This window comes from Dendrobates tinctorius, unplaced genomic scaffold (assembly GCF_039654945.1).
Source record: "Dendrobates tinctorius isolate UK_male_01 unplaced genomic scaffold, ASM3965494v1 ptg000092l, whole genome shotgun sequence".
Taxonomy (NCBI): Eukaryota; Metazoa; Chordata; class Amphibia; order Anura; family Dendrobatidae; genus Dendrobates; species Dendrobates tinctorius.
The window spans coordinates 8,786,731-8,801,395 of NW_027361760.1; the positions used below are offsets into that span (position 1 = coordinate 8,786,731).

The following is a 14,665-nucleotide window of genomic DNA, read 5'->3' on the forward strand; positions in this document are numbered from 1 at the left end:
TACAGCTCTGGTCACAGTATATAGCTCAGGACGGAGATGCTCACCTATGCAATATACATCTCTGGTTACAGTATATAGCTCAGGACGGAGATGCTCACCTATACAATATACAGCTCTGGTTACAGTATATAGCTCAGGACGGAGATGCTCACCTATACAATATACAGCTCTGGTTACAGTATATAGCTCAGGACGGAGATGTGCGCATACAGCAGCTTTCCCAGGCGCACAAGTCCGTACGGACAGAGCACGCTCCTGAATGCGTGCCTTCCACTTTCAAAGTTGCGTGTGACACAGGTTGCCGCATCGTATACATCCGAGCAGCCTGTGTACCCAATGAAAAAGAAAGGTACGCAAGCCGCGTGCGGACATAGGCGGAGCTGAGCGGAGAAGGTGCGGCAGTGGGCAGAGCTTCATGGAGGAAGTCCACAGACCTCCGCAGTTCGCCCATCCGCAAATGTGAACCTCAGGTTAAGTGCACACGTTGCAGAAAATTTCTGCTTGAAAACCTGACTCCCTTCCCGGAAACCACACCTATTTTTCCGCGGCGGTTTTGATGCGTTTTCTGCGCGGTTTTGATGCGTTTTTTCCCTCAGCGGTTTCAAAACGCATGGAAGCCAAAACCGCGGAAAAATCCGCAAAATTAATGTCCATGCTGCGTTTTTTACCGCGATGCGTTTTCGCGGTAAAAAGCGCATCAATGTGCCCAAAAAGTGCAAAATGCATAGAAATGACTGGGAAGCTTATTTTTAGCGAGTTTATAGAGAAAACCGCGGTAAAACCCGCTAAAAAACGCTGTGTGTGAACACAGCCTAAATCTAGCTATTAACCCTGCCTCGGGGACTGAGCGCGCTCCTGAATGCGCGCCTCCCTAGCCTGCCTCGGGACTGAGAACGCGTCCCACTTTCTAGCCTGCTCGGGGACTGAGCGCGCTCCTGAATGCGCGCCTCCCTAGCCTGCCTCGGGACTGAGAACGCGTCCCACTTTCTAGCCTGCTCGGGGACTGAGCGCGCTCCTGAATGCGCGCCTCCCTAGCCTGCCTCGGGACTGAGAACGCGTCCCACTTTCTAGCCTGCTCGGGGACTGAGCGCGCTCCTGAATGCGCGCCTCCCTAGCCTGCCTCGGGACTGAGAACGCGTCCCACTTTCTAGCCTGCTCGGGGACTGAGCGCGCGACCTGAATGCACGCCTTCCACCTTCTAACCTGCCTCCTTGGTGATGGGGATGGGGAAGATTGAGCGCGCTCCTGATGCACCAATCAGCGTCAGGCCAATTACAGCCTTGCAGCCAATGACCAGCTGCAGCTCCCAGAGACTGACACTTGCCTAACACTCCCACTACCCAACCTTCCTTCCAAGTGCAAACTCGCAGGCCGGCCTATGTAGTTGACAGGCCGATATACAGCAGCCATCCTGCGCTATGAATCCGGGGCACTGGAACAGAAGAGTAGGCCTCATGATTGGCTGAGCGGCGCACACTGTGACCAGCACTCACTACTACGTGAACGGCTTGCTTGCTGACCAATCACTTGAACCCAAACGTCAGAGGAGGCGTGCCGTGTGCAGACGTCATAACTCAAGCATCCAGAACATTACGAGTCCGGAAATTCTAGTTGGGAGCGCCAGGTTCTCGGGGCAGCAACCAAGAAGCTGAGGACCATGAGCAGCTTCCGGCAGCAAAATGTGGAGGAATTCTATGAGATGGGAGAAGAGCTGGGAAGGTGAGACACTAGGCCCTGTATACAGTATACTCACGACTTTCGGGCAGTGTAGCGCAGTGTTTAACCGTTGTGCTGCCAGCCAGTCTTCCTCGGCTATGGCAGAGGGCCTGCCAGCGTTCTTTCCACTTCTCTCTGGACCACCAAAACCGTACACCTCCCAACTTTAGAAGGGAAAGGGGGCGAAAGTCTGTGGCGCGTGTAGCGGCACATTTTAGACTGCGCCCTGACCACACCCACTTCGCAACTAGTCACACCCATATCCATGCCATAATCGCACTCATTTAGGGCACAGTGGCTGGTACTGTGGGCACACTGACTGGTACTGAAGAAAAATGAAAGACGGAAACAGAGAAAGAAAGAGAATGGAGAGAGCGAAAGAGAGAGACCGGAGAGAGAGAGAACGGAGCGAAAGAGAGAGATTCTGTTAAAGATACTCTAGCAGCCTGGCTCCCATTGTAATACCCACCTGAACCTCCCGGTGCAGGACATATCATGATCCACTCACATGGCTGGCATCCCCGATTCCAAGGTGAGGGTCTGCGCTGTTGGAGGAGGACACGGTGATGGATCTGAAGCATTCCCTGTAGTGCCTCCATGTTTCCGTCACAATCTCCTCCCGAAATTACCTAATTTCCTATCAGCTTCCAGCACATCACTTCCAGTGGAACATCACGTGCGAGTTTTAAAGTGCTCCTCGGGGCTCCGTCGTGTACTCCTCTGTCCGTGGGAAAAATAAGCTCCCAGCCAGGACAGCGGGGCAGACTCTCAAAATCGGGACTGTCCCGCTGGATCCGGGACGGTTGGGAGGTATGAATGCTCCCCACCATACACCAACCTTGTACATTCACGGCTCCGTACACCTCATACACACACACGGCTCCGCTCCATGCGCCTCGTACACACGCGGCTCCGCTCCATGCGCCTCGTACACACGCGGCTCCGCTCCATGCGCCTCGTACACACGCGGCTCCGCTCCATGCGCCTCGTACACACGCGGCTCCGCTCCATGCGCCTCGTACACACGCGGCTCCGCTCCATGCGCCTCGTACACACGCGGCTCCGCTCCATGCGCCTCGTACACACGCGGCTCCGCTCGCCTCGTACACACTGTACACCTTGTACACATACTTATGACTCAGCTCTGTACACACAGGGCTCCGTTTGGTACACCCCTTACACACGCGGCTCTGCTACATCCAGCCTGTAAACCGCTCCTGACCCCACACATAAACTTCCCCTCATCCAGCACCTTGACAACCAGCACAGCAGAGGCCTGCATACACTGAGGCCCCTGGTCATGTGACCCTTGACTCCTCCCCTCCTGTGACCTCATCACAGGTCCTATGTGCACAGAAAAGCCATATATGAGCAACCTGAGCAGATGCAGAAGAGGAGCAACTTCAGCTTCAGGACCTGTGATGATGTCACGGTCATGTGACCGGTCACGTGAGTCGGGAAGTCGGGGGCTTCTGTTCTGTGCATAGAGGGAATTGTATGGAGATCGGTACATAGCCCTTTCTGAAATGACAGGTGGGCATGGCGGCTGATTCGCAGTGCGAGAAAACTATAATCCTGGCCGGGATAGTGGGTGGGAGTGTCAAAATCGGGACTTTCCCGTTGGATCTGGGACAGTTGGGAGCCCTGCAAAGCGCAGTTATTTGAGGAGATCACACTGGGGACAGAGCAGAGAGCCCTTTCCTGCCCTTACTAAATGGAGCTGTATGTCCAGCGTCTCACCATGACCACTAGTAGATAGGGCAGCCAGGTCATCTATGTAGTAGGACAATCTGGTGTTCAGCTTATTGTTTCCACTCCTGGAAACTCTGACCCTTTTAGAACAGTTAAAGGAATCCTGTCGAGTAAAAACTGCTATTATCCTGCAGAAATGAGGTTAATCAGCAGGTCAGTAGTGTTGTGATCCTGCACGCAGAGCCCCTCTGATGGAAGGATATCAACTTTTTTTCTCCCGGCAACGTTCGGGTGTCAGTCATATGGTCGGAGCCAATAGACCCGGCTGTCAGTCAGTGCTGAAGGCGCGGTTACAGGGCAGGTTTGCAACTCAATCAGCCTGCAGATTAACCTCATATATGCAGGTTAGTAGTGTTCCCTTTAAGAGTTTCTTTTGCCTGACCATAACTACATTCTGATCACTTATATGTAAATAGCTTATGTACCATAAATTCCTGAAATAAAGCTAAAAATCCAAAGGAGGAGCCAATGGAGTTCTTACTTGTGACACAACTGAATTTTGTCTTAAAGTGAACCTGTAAGCAGGAGTGTGCACAGTAACCTACAGACAGTGTCAGGTCGGCGCCGTTATACTGATGAAGGCTACTTTCAGACTTGCGTTCCCTGGCCGCTAAGCTCTGCCCCCGGCCGCGCCTCCTCCGGTCAGCTCCTCCTCTGGGCGCATGACGCTGCGTGCGAGCAGCGTACCCTATATTTAGCATACCGTGTGCTGGTATGTTTTTGCTGGCGAATGCGCCCTTTTTGCGCTGCACCGACGTGCAGCAAACGCACTGTGTTGCATTTTTGTGCGCTCGGCGCAACGCAAAAGGCGCATGCGCCTCAAAAACATACCAGCACACGGCCAGCGTACCCAACGCTAAATATAGGGTACGCTGGTCGCATGCAGCGTCATGCGCCCAGAGGAGGAGCTGGCCGGGGGGCAGAGCTTAGCGGCGGCCCTGTGCTGCGCCAGGGAACGCAAGTCTGAAAGTAGCCTAAAATGATACCTTGGTTCATGAAGTAATAATAATAATACATTTTATTTCTATAGCGCCGACATATTCCGCAGCACTTTACATTTCGGAGGGGACTTGTACAGACAATAGACATTACAGCATAACAATAATCACATAGATCATAACAGATACCTAGAGGAATGAGGGCCCTGCTCGTAAGCTTACAATCTATGAGGAAAAAAGGGGAAACACGAAAAGTGGGTGGTAACAGTTGCCCTGATTGTACGGACCAGCCATAATGTTAAGTGTGTAACAGTACAAACACAGAGGGCTAATGGATGCATAAAGCATGTGGGAACATGATGCGGGGAACCTGGTTATGGTAAAACTTTTGGCTGTGCCACACAGGGATAGATTAAGTTAATGTGTTGAGGTGGTAGGCCAGTCTGAATAAATGAGTTTTAAGGGCATGCTTAAAATTGTGGGGATTGGGGACTAATCGTATTGACCTGGGAAGTGCATTCCAAAGAATTGGCGCGGCACGTGTAAAGTCTTGGAGACGGGAGTGGGAGGTTCTGACTATTGAGGATGCTAACCTCAGGTCATCAGCAGAACGGAGGGCGCTGGTAGGGTGGTATACTGAAACAAGGGAGGAGATGTAAGGTGGTGCTGAGCTATCGAGGGCTTTGTGGGTGAGGGTAATAAGTTTATACTGAATTCTGGAGTGGATGGGTAGCCAGTGTAATGACTGGCACAAGGTAGAGGCATCGGTGTAACGATTGGTGAGGAATATGATCCTGGCTGCAGCATTCAAGACAGATTGGAGAGGGGAGAGTTTGGTAAGAGGGAGACCGATTAGAAGAGAGTTACAATAGTCGAGAATGAATAAGAGAAACAGTAAGAGTTTTTGCAGAGTCAAAAGTAAGAAAAGGTCGAATTCTAGAAATATTTTTGAGGTGCAGATGACAAGAGCGAGCCAGTGATCGAATGTGGGGGGCAAAGGAAAGCTCTGTATCAAGTATGACCCCAAGACAGCGGGCCTGTTGCTGGGGAGTAATAGTGGAACCACACACAGAAATGGCAATGTCTGGTATAGGTACATTAGTAGAGGGAGGAAACACCAGGAGTTCTGTCTTTGACAGGTTCAGTTTCAGATATAGTGAGGACATGATATTAGACACAGCATTTAGACAATCGCCGGTGTTTTCTAGAAAGGCTGGCGTGATGTCAGGAGAAGAAGCGTATAATTGGGTGTCATCAGCATAGAGATGGTACTGGAAACCAAATCTACTGATTGTTTGACCAATAGGGGCAGTGTACAAGGAGAAGAGGAGGGGGCCTAGAACCGATCCTTGAGGGACCCCAACAGTAAGGGGAAGGTGAGAGGAGGAGGAACCGGCAAAAGATACAGTAAAGGAGCGGTCGGAGAGATAGGAGAACCATGAGAGAACGGTGTCCTTGAGGCCAATGGAACGGAGCATAGTGAGGAGAAGCTGATGATCCACAGTGTCGAATGCTGCAGAGAGATCCAAGAGAATTGGCATGGAGCAATGACCATTTGATTTAGCTGTTAGCAGATCATTAGAGACTTTAGTGAGGGCAGTTTCAGTGGAGTGTAAAGAGCGGAAACCAGATTGGAGAAGGTCGAGAACAGAGTTTTCTGAGAGATAGCGGATAAGACGGGAGTGGACCAGGCGTTCCAGGAGTTTAGAGATCAAGGGAAGATTAGAGACAGATTTATAGTTAGCGGCACAGTTTAATCTTTATTTTCAGATAATGATATGCTTGTGGATCACCCCCAGGGCTGTGGGGTTACTCGGTACCGGGCCGGTGTCTCAGAGGGATGTGTCACGGTGACCTGGTCCGTGGCCCTGGGCGTGCATTCAAAAGGGGTGAAACGTAGCCGAATAAAGTTTATAGGTAGATGATTCGTGACGCCACCTGTGGTGCTCGGCAATGAAGGGGTTAAGCCGATGCTGCAGTGCAGATGGAATAAAGCAGCAAAGATGTGATAGCTCCCCACAGGTAGAGCTGTAGTACCAGGGCAGTAGTAATAGGTATTGAGGAAGAGGGTGTAGTGTTAGGCACAGAGATGTAGCAGTGCTGAAGGGGTTGCATGAAGAAGGGAATGACACAACAGGGTGCAGTTTCCTTTACCTTTACTTTGCTTTGTAAGTGCAGTCCAGGATCCAGATTACAGGTGGAACAGGAGTTAATCAGCCTGGAAGCAACTTAGGAATCTCTGTATGCAGATGGGTTGTGTAGTCTCCTTCCTAGCGCTATTCTGAGGTACTTGCAGTTCGGAGTTACACTGAATTTCCTCTTGCTTGCTCTGTTTTAGAACTCCCCTAGTATGTCAGGCAGCCATAGCCTCCTATTTCTGGCTCACACACCTTGCTGCTGTGCCTCCGAGTCTTAGTTGGGAACAGAGCATTTACAGCCTCTTGTTCCTCCGGTTTTTGCTGCAGGACCATCAGCATCCATACAACCTCGGACACCGGACTCCGGACAATGCACTTCAGGTAGGAGTGAGCCCGACTTCTGCTCAATCCTCCCAGCTCGCCTTTCCACACGAACTCCACTAACTTCCCTTTCCTGGCCACAGAGAGCAGCTCCTCAGCAGTTTTGGTTCAGAGCTCCCTCTGCTGGCCTGGAGTGGGAACTGTGCTGTGTGCTGGAGTTACCTGATAGAGAGATCCCTCATTGCTTCCAAGCATGACATCACCCTCCCTAGGAAGAAGGTAATGCCACTGTGGCGACCATACTCCTGGGGGCGCCACATTCCCCCCTGGCGCAATTCAGTACTCCCGGACTGAGAAAACATACAAATGAACAATTGTAACTGTTACAAGATTTCAAAAAGTGAAAAATTACAAAAACCAAAGCTCCAAAAATAGTCATTGTGACGATTAGTCCATGCGTCAATGTCCATGGTCCAATTCCTGAGTAAGTTGGTAACTATTTACAAAGATTGTTTTGGCCACACATAGTCCTGTGGCCCAATTGTCCATCAAAATAAGATGTTCTTACAGTCTCTAGGCACATGAGCTTTGAAAGTTGCATATTTACATGTACAGTTTACATTTTCTATTTGCACTTTAATCTCTATATCTAGCTGGGATCTCACCTTTTGTACTACGGGTAGATCTGTGTAGCATGGGTACTTCTAATGGCCTATTTAGGTTTAGTGGGCCTGTTACTGCTGTTGGTAAACTGGGTAGTAGCCATCTGCGAACTCTTAGACTCACTGTGGGCATGACAGATTCACCACTGGCAGGGCGAGGATCCTCTTGCTCCACTGCTGGTGTGGCATCCGCAACTTGCTGACTTTGAGTATTCTTGAATCTGCTACTTCAGTTGCAGTGGCCTGGGGAAAGATTAGGACAGGAACTACGATGGCTTGATCCACTCTTGTTTGCAGGAAATTCTCAGAGTACAGTGCTGACCTTTTTCTCTTCTTCCTCTATGGGCTGAAGGTTGTTTTGCACTCTCATCTTTTCCTTTAGTTGGTCAGGGCACAGTTTCAGATGATCCCTCGATACTGCTGATGAGGTTTCTCCTCCATCCTTACTGATAAGGCACACTTTGGTGTTGTCAAAGTATGATGGTAGGACGGTGTAGGGTTCAGCTTTCCATTGGTCATCCAAATTATGCATCCTCCTTTTCCGCTTTAGAACTTGTTCTCCTGGTGACAAGGGAACTGCAGGTGCATGTTGATTGTAGTTCTTTTCCTGCTTTTGTCTTGCCTGAGCTAGGCTCTTTTCTATGCACTCTTGTACTATTCGATATTGCTGCTGCCGTTCTGTATCCCAGTCAGCATCTAGTGATGTTACATCAGGTGTAAGGACTCCCATATCCAAATCAATAGGCAGCTTACCAGGCCTCACTCTCATTAAGTAGGCTGGTGTGCAGTTGGTGGAATTCACAGGAATGTGATTGTAGAGGTCTACCAGTTCTGGCAACTTCTCGGGCCACAGATTCCTCTCTTCCAAAGGCAATGTCTTCAGTAGATCGATCACCACTTGATTCATCTTTTCACCCATGCCATTGGTCTGTGGATGGGACGGTGTTGTCCTGATCTTTCGACCGTACAAGTTACAGAATTCCTGGAACACTTCTGCCTCAAAGGCTGGATCTTGATCTGTAAGCACTCGCTCGGGATATCCGTGTGGTCGACAAAAGTGCTGTTGGAATTGTCACGGCCACGTGTGTCTGGACGCAGCGGTTACCGCAACGCGAACCCATACACACGTGACCCAGGATACAGTGCCTCCAGTGGGGTGAATTTAAATAAGGGGGACCTTGGGTAACATTAACAATGGTGGGCCCTGCGATAGGGAAGTGGAGACCTCCTGAACTCCCCTGAGCCAGTTTCCCTGCACTCCTAACGTTCCGTATGCCGGTTCCACACCGGGCGCCGCACGCGTACCTTAAAACCCTTGCTCGCCCTGACCCTAAACCCTCACTAGGGAATTGGTCGGTGCGGAAACTAATCCCACCATTGCACTAAACACACATGAGGAAAGACGACAATACAGGGGAAACACCACTTAGCTTTGCTCTGTTGCGTACGCTCCAAGCAACAGAGCCCACCACCTGCGTGCATCTTCTCCTCCACCCAGATCCATCACCATAACAGGATCCTTCACCATATTGCAGCCTTGGAGCAGAGTCCATCACCAATTGCAGCAGTCCAGTAACAGAGTCCCAAAGATGAGTCAGCCTCTGCCAAGAAGTCAAGCATGCTTGAGTCCAGCTCTTCAACAACATAGTCCCGCATACTGAGTGCGACTCTCTTCATAGTCGCCACTCCACCAAGCCATGCAAGCACCTCCTGTGACAATAAACTGCGACTCCACCATGCCATGCCAGCCCTTCTGGCAGACCACATAGCTGCCACTCGTCCCCTCTGGCTGGGCCACGCAGGACTCATGTTCAGCTCCATCTTCACCCAGGCTTGCTTTCAAAATGACACAATATCACCGGCAGTGATTGAACCCACCTGACACTCTTATAGAGCATCACACCTGAATACGAATTATGTGCATATTAAACCTAAACTATCGTGCGATACCACTAACCACCACCGGGCAACTTAGAAAGAAACACCACGTGTAGTAATTCTAATGGCCACCGGGGGCAATCACGTCATTTTGACACCTTGCCAAAGGAAAAAAGTTCACTTTGTCCATTTAATCTGTCAGATCCACGCCTGGATCATGACAGGAATGCTCTGGCTGCTGTCCTGGCTGTTTGATCTTTGACAGGCACGACTACCAGGAATCTCAAGTAGTGGCCAACGATGGTAAGAGCATAAATGTAGCCTGAAAGGCTTGGGACCAGCTTCACATGGTCCAGGGCTACCAACTCGAGTGGCTGTTTAGTTATTATTGGCTGTAAAGGAGCTCGCTGGCTGTTACGGTCCTTCCTGCGCAGGTTGCATTGTCCACACTCCCGGCACCAATTTTCAATGGCTATCCTCATACTAGCCCAGTACAATCTCTCCCGGAGCAAGGCCTCCAACTTCTTCCATCCGAAGTGTCTAGCTCCATTGTGGTATGCTTCCAAGACCATTGATGCCTCCCTCTTTGGGACTACCACCTGCCAGACCAACTCATGAGTGCGGGCATTGATACTCCTCTGACACAACTTTCCCTCATAGAGGAACAGCCTGCCTCTTTCCTTCTACAACTGCTGGGTTTTTTCAGGAGCATCTGGACCTGGGCGTGAGTCAGCTTGTGTCAGAAGCTCCTTTACCAGGCGGACGCTATCCTGCATTTCTGCCCAGTCATGATGAGGCAATGAATTTAGGGTGGCCTCTTTCACGATAGATCGTCTGTTTCTCACTCCTTGGGCCCGTTGGGCCGCAATTGGCCGGTGGTAGGCAGGTGTCTTACCGAGTCAATATGATGGACTTATGGTCCTTACATACGTAGCGCTCACTAATATACTAATTAGGCAAGAGACAAGAAGTCTATGCTCAGTAAAACAATAGTATTTTATTCTATTAAAATCAGATGTTGATGAATTAACATAAAAATTTGCACAAGTATCACAATCGGTCCTTGAGCACGGGAATTATTTTCCACTTTCATAGGTCACCAGCAGTACTTTTGGTTTCCTACAGAATATTTTGTATGCCATATAGCAATTCCACATTAAAAGGAGCATTACTATTACGGCAAGTACCAACACAGGGTGAATGATGCAATTTAGCATCTTTTGAGCTGAGGGAGAATGACCCATGAATATATCATACCAATGATAAGTAGCATCAGCTATTATAGACCCCATTTTTACAATTTTTCCTACAACTATGGTAGTTCTAATTATATGCTGTTGTATTGTTTTATTTAAAACAGAAAGCATCTTCATACCCTCTTCTGAATGCGTAATAACATCTCTTAATTTAGTCATATTTAATTCCCAATTGTTTACTTCTAAAAGTTTAGGGTTCCACTGAACCATTTCTTGTATAACTTGATCAGGAGTTAGTAAGAATGTCTGTCTGATTTTCCCATCGTATTGTGGATACATCCTTCAAACATCCCACAAATGGAGTTTGCATATCTTGTATTATAGGGGTATCTGTTACCACACAAACTTCTTATGAAGCTATTTCTACTAACAATTTGAATGTTAAGGCCCCGTCACACATAGCGATCTCGCTAGCGAGATCGCTGCTGAGTCACAAGTTTTGTGACACAACAGCGATCTCACCAGCGAGATCGCTGTGTGTGACAGCGATCAGCGACCGGCCCCCCTGCCGGTATCGCTGATCGCTCTGGGAAATCTCTGGACATTTCTTTCGTTGCTGATCTCCCGCTGGCCAGCACGCATCGCTGTGTGTGACAGGCGGGAGACCAGCGATTAAAATAATAAAAAAAAATAAAAATAAAAAATTACTATTCTCACCTTCCGACGTCCCGCACAGCATTCCCGCCTCTCTCCACGCTCCGGTCCCAGTAATCCTTTGCAAGAATGACCGCGAGACTTCTCGATCCCGCGAGAACGGACGTCATCGCGGTAATTCTCTCAAAGGATTACTGGGACCGGAGCGTGGAGAGAGGCGGGAATGCTGCACGGGACGTCGGAAGGTGAGAATAACAATATTTTTTATTTTAATTCTATTTTTGACATGAATCAGCGCTGAACACTGCGATGCCGCACGTGCGGCGTCGCTGTGCTAATCGCTGGTGAAGCTGTCTGTTTGACAGCTCACCAGCGATCACATAGCGATTCACCAGCGATCCTGACATGTTGATATCGTTGTCGGGATCGCTGGTAAGTCGCTTAGTGTGACGGGGCCTTTATAGGTACAACAGTGAATTCACAGATATTAACGGTATTTTGCAATAGACAAGGCTCATATACTGTAGAATGTAATCTGCAAATCTTTCCGTCCAAAGTATCCTCACATAAACTTAAATCATGTGTTCTATTGTTAACATCAATATAAATACCATACATGGTAGGCATCCAAAACCATTGTGACCCTGGGGGCCCCAATAATAATGGTAATACAACATACCTGCACATTATTTGTTGATTTGTTACATTTTGTGTGTGTGTGTGTGTATATATATATACTGTATAATATACCTTGACCACTTGTATCACTGCAAATCATTTTAGGGACTTCAATTTTTAACCATGAAGTTTTTGAAATTGTATTATTAAATACGGTCCTCCAAACTTTTTCATTCCCTGTCATTAATTGAGTTTGCATTGTAGTTTTCTGCTGCATTTGATATATGGTCTGCAATGTACAAGTGGTCCAATTCAAAGCTTTACTTATATTAGACCCTGCTTCAAAGTTAAAATTATTTGAAGCATTTGTTTGAATTATTCTTAAGTACCGTCTTAAGCTAGATACTCCCCGCCCATACACCACCATCCGTCCTATTTGGCTTAGGGTTAATAGCTATTACTCTATTTGTCATATTGGCGCATACTATTAGTTTAGTTCTATTTAGCTGAAAACTAAAATTCGTAGCATTTAGTCCTTTTTCAGAATAATTAGCAAATACTGTCCAATTTATTCCAACATTTGGAGGTTTCATTAACAGTTTATCTATGTCTTCCTCCCAGCAAGCAATATTTTCTTCTGCTGCAACTTGTACAGTTCCAGTGCCATTCGTTAGCACTGTAAAAGGCCATGGTCGTTGTCCTGGATAGTCATAGGGCGTGGGTTCTTCATATAGCGGCCCATACATCCACGATGCTGTTGTGTTTATTAGCGTCAAGTTCACGTTGAATACCAATGTTCCATTATTTGATGCATTATAAACATTCCAATCTCCAGGCCTTGGCAAGGGAGGCACCTGTTCCGTAGTCAACTCCTGGGGTACATGTATCAACGACCCAACACAGCCCTCCAAAGATTCCAAGGCACCACTGTACAAGCATCTAAAATTTAAATGGTTATTATTCGGTCGTCCATGACAGCACCACCTGAGAGAGGGGATCCGCCCTTTAGGAACTGGAAACCTACAGATACAAAAAGGGCGGCACCTCTCCCACGCATCAGTTGGTTTCCTGTTCCTAGAGGACAGGACTCCCTACAGATCGTCCGTCATGGAGTCGACGAGGGATTCCCAGGCCGGCTGACCGACTCAGGTAGCGGGGGGATGTCCTACCTTGGTCCAGTTCGGGGTCCCTGGAAGCACCACGGTGGGGCCGGGTAGGTCGCCACGGCTGTGGTTGGAGCAGGTGGAGCATAGGGTCCAGTGGACAGCCGTCTCCACAGTGCGGGCACCAGGTACGTATGCAGGCCCCTCCTGAGTCTCCCCCCGGGGTCCGGTCATCCTCCCGCGTCCGGGTCGGCGGTCGCGCCCGGTCGGCCGGCGCATGTGGGGGCGGCGGGCACACCGGAGCCGGGGGCGCCCTGCTGGCTCCGTTCCGCGCGCTCCCGCGGTCTCTGACGCACGGCGGAAGTGACGCGGCGGAAGGGGCGGGCCAGGGACGCCGAAACCGGAAGTCGGGTGCCGGACGGCTTTCCAGTGTGCGCGGCTGTCCGGGGGGACGCGCTGTGCCCATGGAGAGGGGGGGCGGAGCATGCGGGGGGGGTCGCGGATGCTGGGGAGGTGCCGCGCCAGAACCCTGCTGACCCGGGTACAGGGAGGCCTTAAAAGGCAGGAGGCAACGCTGCGGGGGTGCTTCTGAAGGCCCAGCGATGGATACGACAGAAGCCTCCATAGAGCAGCAGGACGAGATACAGGAGCGGCCACAGAAGGAGGCCGTGGCGAAGCCTCATGCGAGTGGCTAGCACCCTTCAGGTGCTTCACAGGAACTAAAGCAACATCGAATGAAAAAATGGACACTTTAATTTTTCCAACCAAAATTTTCTTTTAGCATCAGTTTTTTTTCATTTTCACATGGGTAACAGGATAAAATGTATCCTAAAATTTTTTGGGCAATTTCTCCTGAGTACACCGATACCTCATATGTGGTCATAAACCACTGTTTGGGCGCACGGCAGGGCTCAGAAGGCAAGGAGCGCCATTTTACTTTTTGAATGGAAAATATGCTTGAATATTTAGTGGTTGCCATGTCACGTTTGGAGAGCACCTGTGTGCCTAAATATTGGAGCTCCCCCACAAGTGACCCCATTTTGGAAACTAGACCCTCCAAGGAACTTATCTAGATGCATAGTGAGCACATTGAACCCCCAGGTGCTTCACAAATTGATCCGTAAAAAAAAAAAAAAAAGTACTTTTTCACAAAAATTTTATTTAGCCTGTTTTTTCATTTTCACATGGGCAACAGGATAAAATGGATCCTAAAATTTGTTGGGCAATTTCTCCTGAGTACATCAATATCTCATATGTGGTCATAAACCACTGTTTGGGCGCACGGCAGGGCCCGGAAGGGAAGGAGCGCCATGTGACTTTTTGATTGGAAAATTAGCTCCAATCATTAGCGGACACCATGTCGCATTTGGAGAGGCCCTGTGTGCCTAAACATTGGAGCTCCCCCACAAGTGACCCCATTTTGGAAACTAGACCCCCAAAGGAACTTATCTAGATGTGTGGTGAGCACTTTAAACCCCCAAGTGCTTCACAGAAGTTTATAACGCAGAGCAGTGAAAATAAAAAATAATTTTTTTTTTGCTCAAAAATGATTTTTTAGCCCGCTATTTTTTTATTTTCACAAGGCTAACAGGAGAAATTGAACCACAAAAGTTGTTGTGCAATTTGTCCTGAGTACACTGATACCCCCATATGTGGGGGGTAACCACTGTTTGGGAGCACGGGAGAGCT

General features: G+C 49.0%; 1 protein-coding gene across 3 annotated transcripts in view; it reads left to right on the plus strand.

The window, feature by feature from the left end:
- The first annotated feature begins 1,337 nt into the window (after positions 1–1,337).
- LOC141098475 (death-associated protein kinase 3-like) overlaps positions 1,338–14,665 on the plus strand; it is a 143,409-nt gene continuing 130,081 nt past the window's right edge. For 2 of the 3 annotated variants that reach the window (XM_073586307.1, XM_073586306.1), the window contains exon 1: positions 1,338–1,719. In XM_073586307.1, the coding sequence (XP_073442408.1) occupies positions 1,658–1,719 (62 nt within the window). In that variant the 5' untranslated portion in view covers positions 1,338–1,657. The remainder of the gene's footprint in view (positions 1,720–14,665) is intronic. The other variant, XM_073586305.1, reaches the window with a different exon arrangement.